The 14,672-nt window shown below is 40.3% G+C and overlaps 1 protein-coding gene across 3 annotated transcripts in view; it reads right to left on the bottom strand.

The window, feature by feature from the left end:
- Positions 1-14,672, bottom strand: part of LOC125014483 (transcription factor SOX-6-like) — a 92,039-nt gene that overhangs the window by 53,226 nt on the left and 24,141 nt on the right. For all 3 annotated transcript variants that reach the window (XM_047595573.1, XM_047595571.1, XM_047595572.1), the window contains exons 3-4: positions 5,077-5,296; positions 2,463-2,673 (exon numbers count right to left, since the gene is read on the bottom strand). In XM_047595573.1, coding sequence (XP_047451529.1) covers positions 2,463-2,673; positions 5,077-5,295 — 430 coding nt within the window. In that variant the 5' untranslated portion in view covers position 5,296. The remainder of the gene's footprint in view (positions 1-2,462; positions 2,674-5,076; positions 5,297-14,672) is intronic.

The following is a 14,672-nucleotide window of genomic DNA, read 5'->3' as shown; positions in this document are numbered from 1 at the left end:
TATCGCTCGACTGCTTTGAATGCCGCAGAAGGAGAACTCACTTAATGAAGCATTCATCCTCCGCCATCTATTTATCACCTCGTCTCATTTTGACTCAATGAGTTATGAAACAAAAAAGGGGGGGGGGGGGGTACCTGTCAATCAGCATGTGTAGGGTTACATATGGTGGCTCAAAAGGAAATGCATTACCACGGCGCTGAATGAAAGACAGCTTTACAATGCCTCTTCAAGGATCGCAGTGATTCACCTGAATCTTCACAAGGACTAGAAACAGTACGGTGACAATGAGTGCTGCCTGGTTATAATGAACATCTTGTTTGTTTTAGTATTTACAGTGTACTATCTATCTATCTATCTATCTATCTATCTATCTATCTATCTATCTATCTATCTATCTATCTATCTATCTATCTATCTATCTATCTATCTATCTATCTATCTATCTATCTATCTATCTATCTATCTATCTATCTATCTATCTATCTATCTATCTATCTATCTATCTATTTTTTATTTTATGAATCCTGCATCTCTAAATAGCAAGAATTTCTTTGTCTTCTCTTCTATGATAAAAACACATTTTTGTTATATAGCTGACTGATGTTTTTAATAAATGAAGACTTCATCTAGGTAAAAAGAAAATAAGCAGAGAGGAAGGGGTTAAAATTCAACATAAAATGAAGACATGTCACTTGATCACTGAATCAATATTAGGAAACATTTTGTTTAGAATATCACATCCAATGCTCGTCCAATTAAAATGCATGCCTGGCCCAATGAAACGTGTGAAAACATTCATTCATGAAAATAAATAAATAAGAAGAATCCTTGAGCAGAGCAAACTAAGTTTTGTTAATGTTTTCTGAACTGGATAATTTTAGTCTCCGGAGTTTTAAGTGCTGCACAGAATCAACATGAAGCAAACAGAGAAATGAATTAAGAAAAAAATTCCGAGCCAATTAAAAATGAGCAATCCCGTCGTGAGCAAGGCCGGGTCTGGTGGCGTTTGGACTTCACTCGCGGCCTGGGAGGGGGAGGTAGGTGGAAGGAAAAAAGACGCGCACTTAAATACCCGAGCATTTCCTTCCACTTTGATTTGACAGGAAGATGTAGCAACACTTTTGAACATACACCTATAAGTGTTTTTCTCTTCGCACCAGTTTCCGTGCAGTAGATAAGAAGCAGAGCTACCTATCTTTCAACTAAAGACACAGTGTAATGTAATACGCCTCCGGCTGTCCCATTCTGGCCCACTTTACTGTATCAATAACAAAGTAAAACCTCCAAATGAGAGAGATCAAGCACTCCTCTGATATCATCACGATTACTATGTGCGCATAATAGTAAAGAGGGGTGTTAGATGGTTTGAGATCTGACTTGCTTTGGGGTGGGAAGGGGCAAGCTGAGGCATGCTGGGAGACTCCAGCACTTTCCTGTGTTAGTGGTGTAGATCAGAGGAGCAGGTGGGAGAAAGGGAAACCTGTGTTTTCACTGCTTGATATTGTGATCTAACGAGAGAGGGATGTGTCAGTTGTAATTTTAGATGTTCAAAGATCCTCTGCAGAGGATGTGTTCAGAGAGGGAAAACAAAATAGCCATGCGAGGTGGTTCTCGCTTTAAGGGTAAAGTGGAAGCAAGCAACCACAAAGTCATGTCAATCAAATGTGAGGGGAATAAACTGATCGCTGTTTATATCAACACTGTACATTACTCAGGTTTAAAGCTGGAATCGATGTATTATTCTTAATAAACATACAATCATTTAATCTCTGAGTGGTATATCGTACACATTGAGACCAGCACATTATTGTAGTTTACTGTTCTTACTTTCTGGCCAACAATGCTAAATAAATCTATTTAAACTGAAGCTGATCATAAAAATGATCATGCCGTAAATTAGACTCAGTCACTGTCATCATGGTAGTTTAGTGTGAACATGTATCGCTTCACGATGAACAGCGGTGCTGGTGTGAGACATGTTCATTCATCTGTACATCTGTGTATATCTGAGAAAACGACGCTGTTCCATCATTTTAGCTGTACAAGATGCGCAGTGTTATACAATCTAGGACACTTCTGTGTCTTCTGGTCGCGTTCTTTTTCTTGTATTGTACATTTAGTTAAAAGGTGGTAGGAGTTTGGAGGTTAATGACCTCCTGCTCCATCTATATGATGATTAATAGAATTTTTTTAATAGACTAATATAACAGACCCAGTAAAGCTCTTAAAGCTCTTTCAATGCATCTTTTGAGACAAGATTCGAGCTATTCAAGCTGTTTTTCTTCTAGAGTTGTCTTCCACTTAACAACAAGTGATGCTGTTACTGTAAGAAGACGAGTGGCTATACTCTTCAGCCTCCTTGTCTGAATGTCGGGTCAGGCAAGGGTGAAAAGTAGTGACTGTGCTCCACTTTTCCCCGCAGGCATTACAGATAAAACACACACAATCAGCTGGAGACTTACCGTCTTGTTCTGTCTTGGTCAGCTCCACAAGCTTCTTCTGTTTCAGAGTGTCCACCACGTCCGCCAGGCTTCCCTTGCGGCGCTCCGGCGTCCCAAAGGCGAGGCCGATCATTGGCTCCCCGCGATCCCTGGAACACTCCTCTGGCTTGGGTGGAGAGGTAGAGTTAGTCCGGTAAGAGTAGAGAGAGCAGCCTTTACTGCCTTCAGTGTCCTGGGGAGACACAGCCAACGAGAGCTCAACGTTAGAAACTGCACAAATCAAATGAGCATGACATAGATAGAAATACACCACACAGTTCTTACTGCACATCGCCTCAGTATTATTTTGGATTTAGCTGGCGCTTGCTTAACTGTGCTTTACCCTGCCTGGCATGACCCGGCCGACAAATGTCAAGTTTAGGATTGGATTTTGCTACCGACAGAACGTGATGATTACAACAGTTGATCTACCTGTCATCAGGAGCACAGCGGTGTTGCCCCATTGCATCCCTTCAAACTGCTCGGGTCACATGTTTGGAACGCACTGATGTGAGATGCTGTCACGCTAAAGGCTCACATGTGTTTTTCAGTTGAAGCCGTTTTGAAGTGAGGAGCAACATGACCACAACACAGAAAAACTGTTAGTCTTAGGGAACGACACAGGCAATCTGCTATCGATGAATGAGTTAATGTTAGTTCCTGAAAGGCCTTCCATCTTTATGAGAATTGACACTGTAAAAAAAAAACATTGAGGTAGTTTTATATTTTCTCAGAGAGAAGATGATGTTACTCAGCTTTTTAAAATGTTAAAAGTGAATTAGCTGTGATTGTTTCACAGGCCTCAGACCTTAAAGATGCATTTCCTTAGAAAGTTGCAGGCTTCCTGTTTCCATGGAGGTGACATAAAGGTGATAACTTAATTTATGGATAATAGATATCTAATGATGTTTTACATTTTGTTCTGCATGACCTGAGTTTGTGTGTCCCACTGCTGTTTGCTCTGCTCAGTTTTAAGCAAGAGGCGCAAGGACTCTATATTTATCAGGAAGATAATCTCCTCAAGATGACCACATTGTCCCACACAACAGACACTTTAGCACAGGTGCTCTAACACCAGGGCTATTTCTGGATGCTTTCTGCTCGCCTTACAGAGTGGGGGGATCTCCAAGAACTTTAGGAGGCTTATGTTTCAAAGACAAGGGGCTTTGGCTAACAGCGGAATCTTAAGATGCCCTTGAAATGGCTCCAGGAGGCCCCGTTGTACACTTTGTCTTTAAGCGGAAGACGCCTCTGTAATGAGGATTAGGAGACAGCGTGTCAATCTTGGATTGTTCAGGTGTGTTCTTCTCAGTACACATTACGGCCCTGGAGTCGCACAAGTGGAGCGATCTGATGGTCAGATCAAGTTATAAAACCAAAGGTCAAATGTTCAGTCTATGCAGGAGACAATGTAAGTTCACGACTACACCTGTGAATTTGTAAATTGTCCTTGAGAAAGGCACTGAAACTTGAACCATCTTACTGGATGTCAGTCTGGATACAAAGGCGTGAGTGTAAAATGTCTGAATGCATAATGCATAAAACTATGAACTCCTATTAATCTATTCAAAATAATTATTTTCAGAGAAACATGAACGTGAAGTCTTTCATTATATTAAAAACAAATCTATCCTCTATTTATTAGTAAATTAAATCCAAACTTGTTGCAGGAAGTTTGTTCCACATGGTTTATACCGTGTTGACTTTTCTAAAGAAAGTCAAGCATCTTGCTTAATTAACGATGCCAACATTTATTACAGTTTCAAAGACTGTACTTATTTTTCGTCCAGACAGTGAGGTTTGACAGCATATACGTCACAGAAAAACACAGCGAAGTGGAAAATGAATTCAAGCATTAAGGAATGTTTGTGCTTTAAGGCGACTTTGAACCCTGACATCAATGGTGTGTCAGTGTCAGTTTTTTTCCGTAATGGTTAATTGCCTTTCAAATTACTTCGGAATGGAGAAAGAAATATAGTTATACTTTCCCAATATGTGACAGTTTAAATTTAAGATTCTGTTGAGAAATAAGACTTCTTGCCTGGGAAAAGCTAAATGTGTTCTGCCACAACAATGATACAAAAGGAAACTTCACTCAAAGGAACTTTCCTCAGAGGCTGAAGTCAAACACCTCTTGTCCAGCAGGGACCAACACAACCTGAAGCCAGGTAGCTAACACCTCGACACACACACACTCACACAAACACATAAAAACAGGCTGTGGAGATGAGAGGAAGCAAAGGGTATAACCCTCGAGAGGAGACCTCTCAGTGGGCAGCCTACAGCACTGCCTGTAGCACACGGCCCGGAGAGAACTGGTGTCTGTGTGTGCGTGTGCACGTGTACACATGCGTTTACTGTAAGAGTGTGTGCGCTTGTGCGCTCAGTAGCGCACAATCATCATTATGCATGAGAACATACACACCATGTGTACTCCTGCATGTCTTCCATGAGTGCTTTATGAGTCGCATTCCCCAAGTGTGTACACTGTGTACACACACTAACCACATTTGTTTTATAGATTTGAGTTATAGCGACATATCTCAAGATAAGATATGGTCAATTTCTCAGCCATGCGCATAATTCAACTTCTCACCATCACAGCAGGGCCGACATTCTCCCACTCAGCATCTGTCGGTTTCTCTCTGATTGGCTGCGGTTCGTCCGGGTGGGGTTGGTCATGCAAAGGGGGCGACACCATCTCCTTCAGGCCCTCGCGCTCGTCACCGGCCCAGGCCGCATTGTCCTGACCTATCACGTCCGCTTCCTCAGACGGTGGGTGAAAGGGAGGCGTCGCGCGCATGGAAGACATCATTCTGTGAAGGAGAAAAAATTTGAGGCCTTTTCTTTTTTTTTTATCCTTCCACGTAATTTACGTAAATTACAGTCTCATCAAACAGGATGGACACAAACTGAAGAGCGGCTGATCTCATGATGATAAAGTCAGAGATGCTCGTCACCAGTGAGACTGAAACCAAAACCTTCCTGGAAGCTGTGATGCATTTGTTGTTGTTCTTCAGAATATTGAAAACACCACTAGTAAAAAACAAAGATCTTTTTTTTTTTTTTGTAAACTGTGTCAAAGATTTACAAATATATTCGTGCAACTTTATAGTTCATAAAGGTACTGTCTATTTTTGGTAATTTATTACTTATCAGTAGTTTACAGTATTTAAATGTTCTACTTGGAAAGTTGTATGGGCTCAAAATGACAGGGATTACTATACTACGTTCACCATTGACAGCACAGTGCAGTCACCAAAAAACTGTAGGAGAATTCAGAACCATGCATCTGAATAGATAATTCAAAGCCACAACTTTATTTAAAATGCACAGACATGAATGCTGGAGATGTAATTACAGTTCCCTCACACACAAGCAGTTTAAAGCGCATTTCATATTTCTGGCATCTACAAGACACTCATTGAGAGCAGCTTACATGATTTAATGGCAAATTTTATACACACACACGTGCGCGCACACGGGCGCGTGCACACACAGGGATAGTCTATTAACCTAATAGGCAGCATCAAGGCCTCTCATCACCTTGGAGTTGTTAAAGAAGTCGACAATGTGCTGCTAAGTAGAAAAAATTACTCTTTTTATCTAATGTAAGCCCCGAGCTGAGCGAGTCATTAGGCTAATACATCATTTCCTGTAATGACTACCCTTTGTTGTACTGTACTTGAGGACATTCATTGACCACACTCATTCCCTCAACCCTTCTCTCTAATATCATAGTCTCGGCCATAAATTATGGTTTAAAGTCTAAAAACAAACTCACATTTCCTCAGCTACCCATTCACACAGAAGCATACGCTAAAATGCAAATACATAAATACATATGAACTCAATTGCTACTTCAGCGTTAGCACTCGGTAAATCACAGCAGGCAGTCCATCTCTGAAATATGCCGCCTCCTGGGTGCCCTTAAACATCAGCCTGACTCTGTGTCAAATGCCTGAAAGGAAAGAACGGGGCTGCAGCCTGTACGAGTAATGAGACATAAAAAGGTGGAAAGTAGTTCATTTACAGAGGGAGTTAATAAAGACCAAGATAACAGACTAAGGACCACATGTCACCCTGGGCTCAACTAAGAGTGTGAGACAGACAATGTGCAAGAACAGAGCAATGGAAAGAAAATGGAAAAGTGGGAACCGTGCGGTGTATGTAGTGTATATCCATGTGATTTGTAACGCATCATGTGAAAATACTTGTGTTTGACAGTTGTTTCGTGATTCTGAGGCTCATAATGTTCTCTGCATGTCGTCTTTTACTAGCTCTGCTGGAATGCAGCTTCATGTGGCTGTGTACAGCGGGTTGAACTAGGGAAGGGTTGGACAGTGTCATGGCATGAAAAGTGAGACCCTCTCAACTCTGACCTGAAGATGCTGGAGAAGCATTAATAGTACACCATCGTAACGACATCACCTTCTCCTTCGGATGGGAAAACAACTGAAATGTTGTATGATTACCAAAAAATACTGCAGGCTTTAGTGTTCCGAGAGTTGATAACCTCTGGTTTGCACATTATTTTCTTAATGGATGTTGGCTCAGATAACGGCACAAGCTACATCTGCTAGTGTCAATATTTCAGTGTGTGAACCTACATGTGAGCACATTTTCTTTAGCAACTTACTGTTTCGGTTCAGCCTCACCACATTCATCAGTGTCATTTCCAGCAGCAGAAGACAGTTGTAGGTGAAAAGTCCCAATTGTATGACAACTGGAGTTATGGCAGTGATGTTAGCATTTAGCTAATAAAGAAAATAATATATCGGCAAAGAGCCTAAGCTTTCTGTCAGATGTGTGGCACAGACACAGTTTTTATGAGTTGTTTATTCAATTTAATGGTTTACTTTTTTATAGCGTTGTATTTTTTGAATACTCTACTATTTCCCGAGACCATCGTTGTTTCGCACGGGCAGCATTCATACGTGAGATTTTAGGAGGCGAGACAGACAACAAACAGCAAATCACTAATCCAGGAGCAAGTCGTGCAATCCACACTAGAACGATGAGAGAGCGATGGGGAGGGAGAAGACAGAAGGGAGCCTATATTTAGCTGACAATATTGCTGGTGCTGTGTTTATGGAGGAGCTTAAGACTTTAGTTTCTTGGAACTGGTGTCTCATATGGCAAGGAATGCCCAGCCTCTTAACTCGCTGCCACTGATAGGGTTTCATCGTGCAACGGTACGAGACCTTTTGTGATTGGTTGCAACAGGAGAAGAGTATACTTCACGCCCTGGTCATCAGGATAGGAATCACATTACTAGTGTTTAGATGACTAAATTGTTTAGCTAACACGACGTGGCCAACCAATAAATTGTTGTGGACTTTAGGAACAAGAGTTTAGGAACATCTGTAATGTGTTTTTTTTTTCTTTTCTTTTGGTGTTTTTTTTAAACAATATAATAAAATCACATCTTTTTTTTTAAAAAAAATCTATATATATTCCAGTCTTTCCTATCCTTTTTTTTTAATTACATAAAAAGCATGAAAGGGAAAGAGAACAATTAATGAGAAGAATAATGCAGGGTTAAAACCAATGAGCAGAATATAAAGCCTAAAAGAGACACCAGACAATCAGGTCTTTCCTATAAGAGTTGCCACGTGTGATTAGTTAATAAAGTCACTGTCCTGACATAAGGAAAAACATAGAGATACTCTGTGGTATTGTGTAGATGTCAGCCTCCACTATAGCTGGACGTCACTGAACACACACCAGAACTATGAGCCTTTAAAAGTTAAAACCGTAAATCAAGCACTGGTTCCCTTTGAGGTTGTCAAGGGCAGTAAAAAGAGTGGTAGTCGCCACATGAAACTAAGACTTCATGTGTTTTAATTCTTGGAAAATGAAAAACATCTCAGAGATATGTGTTTTGTGTTGTTTTCTGACCGAAGCTTTCACACGTGACAGTTTCCTCTCCTTCCCTTCAGAGACGCGGGAAGACATTGAGTGATTATAGCAAACGGAACAACCTTCTCCCAACGAGACCAACGGAAGAATGAGCTTGGCTACGCTGAGACTGCCTCGGAAAACAGCACGGCGACGATAATGTTACACTGATACCTGAAAAACAAATTCATTTTCACGCACAACGCTCTGCGGCTCTGTCCAAAAGCCTTTTCATATTGTCAGAGGTCTAACAAAAATATCAACTGCTTCCCGTGAAATCATTTCCTCTGTCTGGGACATTTCTTGGTAAGTGATACTGGTGAGATCGGTTGCTTGATAACTAGACAGAACGCACACTATTGAGTGAGGAGCTTTAATTTTTCATCCTTGTTTTTTTCTTTTTTTTTTAACATGAAGCCAGGCAGACCCTCCCACAAGTATGATTAATAGCCTGATGATAAAATCTAAGCTGAATACATGTTAGCAATGTCAGCAATGTTACTTACTGTTCGGCATTTTGGTTAAAGTTCTCTTCCTTCCTTTGCTGCCTATGGAAGTTCTTACAGCCTTTAGCCCAGAGACACACTCAACAAACAAACGTGTTGCTGGTCGACAGCTAGCTAAATCCCCTCCTAAAACATGGACAGTAACTTAGAATCCCTTTGTGAGCGGAAGAAAAACGAAAACCGGGGTTGGAATTTGGCAGGAAAGCGTTGTTCTGATCTGGCCTGGAACCTGGCGACTTGGCAGAAACAATCAGGCATTGTGGAGCGCGGACGGAGAGGGACCTGTGACAGATGAGAGCGGGAGAGAGAGGGCCCCCTCTTAGAAAAACAGTACACAAAGCGCCATTCACAACCCAGGTCCCTTCTGCCACTTGTGGAGTGAGAGAAGGGCTCCGACAAAGGCCTCCAACTCAACCAATTGGGTGTAAAATCTCCAGCCGTCCCAGCTGGATAGGACTGAGGAAGTGGGAAATAGAGAAAGAGAAAGAGAGAGTGAGAGGAGAGAGACCAACAGGCGGGGAAAGAAAATAGGGACATTTTTTACTCTGAATTGTTTGTCCCATCCAGAAAAGAGATGAAAGAGAGCAAACTGACAGTTTAGATAGAAACACAGAGGCGCTCTGTGTCAGCAGGCAGGGATTGTAGGCACATCAACTAAATCCTTCAGAAAGATGTCATTATTTGTGGCACCCTTCCAAAACGCCCTGGTTTTGTCCAATACTTCAATCTATGATGAAAACACTCACACCTGAGATTATGGTGGCAACCTCAGTGAGAGACATGATCAGTCGAACATCAATTTAGTCGTGACGTTTACCACCTTGTTTGGAGGTAAAATCAGAAGGGAACCACAATCTCTGTAAACTGCAATGGATGTTTACAGCCAAGTTTGGATTATAGATGTGATTAGCCTCGTTTTTATTTACCACTAACATCTAGGCAGGAGTCAGACTCCTTTTCTTTCTTCCCGTTTCTTACCGTCATGCTCCAGTTACTTTAAGTACAGCATTAACATAACTACAACTGATAGCCAAACCAAAAATATCATATCAATAGTTACAAAAACTTTATAAACCATTAAATGGAGTACTCAATGTGGCTACTACTTTTCTACTGTAAAACTGAGGGACTATCAAGAGACAGATCGTTTCAGAGAATGAAGTGACAGAAGCTAAGATATCTTGAGTTTTAATTTCAAGAATGGCTTGAATTAAGAAAATTGCTTCAGTAAAGTTGTTCAGTGGCCATCTGTAGAAGTCTGTGGTTGCACCAGGCAACTCCCAGGTATGAACGAGTAGCAGGGCGTCGCTCACAAGAATGGGCGCTCAGTTACTTTCCGTGGATAAATAAATAAGGCTAAAGGAGAGGAGAATTGGCCTAGTATGAGAACAACTCGGCCAGCTCCTAAATCTTGGGCCTGTCTGGACTCTCATTAGATCATCGCAGAACGCTGCAAACAGAGGGCACTGTCATGGGTCAGACATGTGGAATGTGAACACACACATGCTGCCCTGTTTTCTCCCAGAGATTCCCTCTTTCTGCCCCCTTTTGCCCAAAATAGCAAAGCTCAATAGAAGCCCCAGTTACCCCCAAACCAGCCCATTTCGTCACTGCCTTGATAGCAAGAAAAGCAGTTTTGTTTTCTGAAATTCCGACCCATTAACACAGATATCTCTGTCAGGGGCAGATCTGGGGCTATGCAGCCAACTTTAGCTGCTCTCTTTCAAAGCCACGGTTGCTTATTTCATGCAACTTCAGGTTGCTCTGAAGACATCTCTGAATGTTCCATGACTTAAGTGAAACTCCACTATCGACATCAGTCAGCCGCCACAAACACATCCTTCCACGACTCTCATGTAAACAAGTTATTATATGATCATCAGTATGTTGCACTGAAGCCTTCTATGTATTGACCTCGTTAGAAAGCATTCAGAAGCACAAGGCACACAGAGGGGATGGGCAGGGGCAGTGAGTATAACTGAATTACTCTAATTTCACTGAGTGATTTCATTATAAAAAAAAAAAAAAAACACACTCAGAACATATTGCAGATTGAAAAACTCTAATATTAGGTCAGGCATGTGATGTATAAATTGGTCCTTGACAGCAACAGCATGCTGCACGCTTCACAAATCATTGTCTCTACTACGGATTTTCATGTTTCCATCATCGACCCCATAAGTAGCTAGTTTGGAATAAGCTAAAATGACCACTGAGACATCGGCACGTGCACCAACAAGACAGACATTTGTCAGATGGTGTACAGTATCTTGTATACTTCTCTAGATTTGCAGATTAAATAACAGATATTGTTAATGGATTTAATTTAATTTAAAGAACATTCTCAATATGCACGTCTTCCACATGGGCTTGATATGTAACAAGACTTTGGAAGATGGAAGATGTTATGCCATCACCAAAGTTTGAGTGACAGTGATGTCTGGGAGGTGTAGCACATGCTCTTCACACCCATGCAAACATCATAGCCAGTACCAGCACAAGCACACTTGCACTAAATCCCCCTGGAAAATGGAGGTTCGAACAGTGAATGACTGGTTATAGGCTGGGTAATGTGTAGTGCTACCTTCCTTTATATGGTGATGTCTGACTAGTTGCACACAGTGAGTTCAGAACTATTCATTGTTATATGAATAATCAGTCTGTCAATTAAACCAATTAAAGCTGCTCTTTAATAATATAATTAAAGCTTATTATCATTTTAATATGTTAATGTGACATATTGCTGGACTTTCTACCATGCATGTGTGCGTATGTGGGTCTATATATGGGGTTGGTTTTATTATTCGTTGTAATGTTCTACATTTTTATTTAGTGTGAAGCACTTTGCAATGAATTTTGCATGAAAAGTGCTATATAAACAATGTTTGATTTGATTTGATAATAGTGATATATGCTTTAATTTCATCAGTCAAGTGCTTAATGAAATGTACCACGGTAAAATACAACCAATGTTATTCCTGTCCTGACATAAACTGTTCTAAGAAAATTAATAATAACCTAATAAAAAGGATTTTCATTCTTAAAACGTTTGTCACGATAGAATATAGAATATTTATATATAGAATATATACAAAAACAATAATAAAAAAAATAACTATAAAATTTGAAAGAATATATAAATATACAAAAATAACAGTACTCTGGAAAATATATAGAGGAAAATAGAAATATAAGGACATCCTGTATATACAGTGTGGAATAGGAATTAAAAATGCTAAAAAAAAAAAAAAAAATTGGTAATATAATATAATTGCTAAGCTTTTAAAATGTAGACATTGGGGTACTTTGTCTAAAGAGTTTCTCTCTAATGTCAGCAGTTTCCTACTCCAAATGGGGGAAAACATAGGCAGAAATTCACTTTGCCCGGTATCCAAAGAATATTTCAATATCTTCACACAGACAAACACAATTTAAGGATTTTGGCTTTCATCAGATGAACACCTGAAGCAGGGCTAAAGTCTTCGTTAGCCCTGCTGATGGAAAATGTTAATCAAAGCCAATGATGGAACACTTAAAAATGATGAATGCATCGTTTGTACAGTGGGCGTAAACACACACTGTGTTCTGGGTCTGTGTGTTCAGGGTCTGTAGCTCAGTGATGCCCGATGAAACCACAGACCCCCAGAAATCCAGAAGTGGCCTTAGTGACCAACACCCTCCCTTGTGCTTGTTATTTTTCCTGGCATGTGAACACACCCCTACCTAACACAAATACAGTACACATACACATTTATCTACTTCATGGCAAAGATACAGAGTAAACCATTGAAGAAATCAGCGAAGACCAAAGTCAACACTCAGTGGCTGAGAAGGACTTTTTGTCTGCTCCCTCCGCTCACAGGAGTTAAAAGTCCTTGGTTTAATCATATTTCTTCTAATAAACCACTATATCATCATAACGATTCAGTTCATAAAACAGGAGATATAATTGCAGAGCACTTAATCGTCAATCAATTAAAGCAGCACAAGGAATCTTTGTATGTTGGAAGCCAGGGAAAAATGTCAAGAAATAGATTGATTTACAGCTAGACTGCTCAATGCAATGAAAAACATTTTGTCATTCTTCTGTCAAGTTATTTCATGAATTTCACTTATACTGCTGTTTCTGAATATACAAATATTGGAAGTGACCCTGCATGCAATCAAATGGTAACAAGAATTGAAGACCAAGACTAGAACCCTGAGGAACTCCAAACATAATTCATCTGTGTTCAGATGATAATATATAACACTGAGAATTTCTGTGTTATGTAAAAAACCCTGACAAAAGTTTGCCAAAAATGTTCTGAAAAACTGAGCATTGACAATTGTTCCAGGTATATAAATATTTTCTATATAAGAGATCCACATTAGCTCTACATCAACTCACAGTGCTATCCTCCCTATCGTCTCTCTTTCATCTTTTCTTCCCTGATCTTTATCAGCTCAAAGCACACAGCACATGCCATTTGGCAAACACCTTAAACAAGGTAATACGGTGTTATACGGCGAGCTGAAGCCACCAGTTACCTTTGACCTCTTTGGGGACAAGCAGAATTCCAATGCGATGCACAAATAAGCTTGTTACACAAGTTTTAAGCCTTGTTTTGCCTCAGTCTCTCCATATAGTTGATGGAAGCTGTAAACAAGGGGAAATCCTATTATCTTAAGAATATAGATGAAACTATGAATAACCCTATTTCAAAGAAGGTTTCAATCAGAACTAAGAAGGCGCAATTGAATGTATTTGTAAATCACCCACACATGTGTACTAAATAAAATTATATCAAGCAGACAAAGCAATTAAAGGTTTAATTTCTGAAATAGAATTGGCATTAACATCCATTTCAGGATGACATTAGCAGCAGAAATAGGGCTTGTGGCGATATGGCAGCTGCCCTCACACATGAGCGATCACATTAGCCCTGAGGCTAGCAGCAAAGAAAAAGTGAGCTTCAATAAGTCATGGCAGGACTCAAGGGTCTCACCAAAGCTGAGAACAATCATGAGACATGTTTACTGGACTTTGGTGTTGATTTATTGCATTTGTACAACCCTGATGCACATTTATAATTAAGTAAATGTTGAGTTAAGAGAACATGACGGCACAGAGGAGCTGAGTCTCTCCCAGTGACAAAAGCGGAGAACAATTATGTGACATGTCAGTCCTAAATTTCCATCATTACTTCGACTACAGACAACGGGGGGGGGGGGGGAGCATCCCAGTCATTGCAAATGTTTTTAACGTGAAGAAAAAAACTCGATAATCCTAAAGAACAGTGTCGAGTGATAATCAAAGTTAAACACTTAGTGGATTAACACACCCAAACCATGCCAGGAAATCTGACCGCACAACGTTTGTTTTTCCAAATTTAAATAAATTATTTGATTAAAATAAAACAAAATAATTTACAACTTTGATGCTAACAAAAGAATTTGAGTCGAGCACGGCACTCTAGAGTGTAACATCATCTGCAGGAGCGTCCAAACAGGTGGCTTTTAGAGCACCCAGGAGCTGTGAAAGCCTGCTAATCCTAGATTAGGACTGACAAGTCGTTTCACTGCATACCCCCATTGTAATCCCAGTTGCCTCTCTATCCTCTGACAATGAGCTTTGTTGCCTATCTGAGAAGGAGCTTTGAGGATTTCCTCAGCTTTGTTAGCATGAAATGACTGCATTATTCACAGGCATGCCACTTTCAGCCGGTCAATAAACAACATATTTTTATTCAATTATTGACCGCCATGAATGCGTAATGTGTACAGATGGTCCAAACAAGTTGTC

Source organism: Mugil cephalus, chromosome 10 (genome assembly GCF_022458985.1).
Source record: "Mugil cephalus isolate CIBA_MC_2020 chromosome 10, CIBA_Mcephalus_1.1, whole genome shotgun sequence".
Taxonomy (NCBI): Eukaryota; Metazoa; Chordata; class Actinopteri; order Mugiliformes; family Mugilidae; genus Mugil; species Mugil cephalus.
Note: the sequence above shows the minus strand (reverse complement) of the source record. Positions and strands in the feature narration are given on the sequence as shown.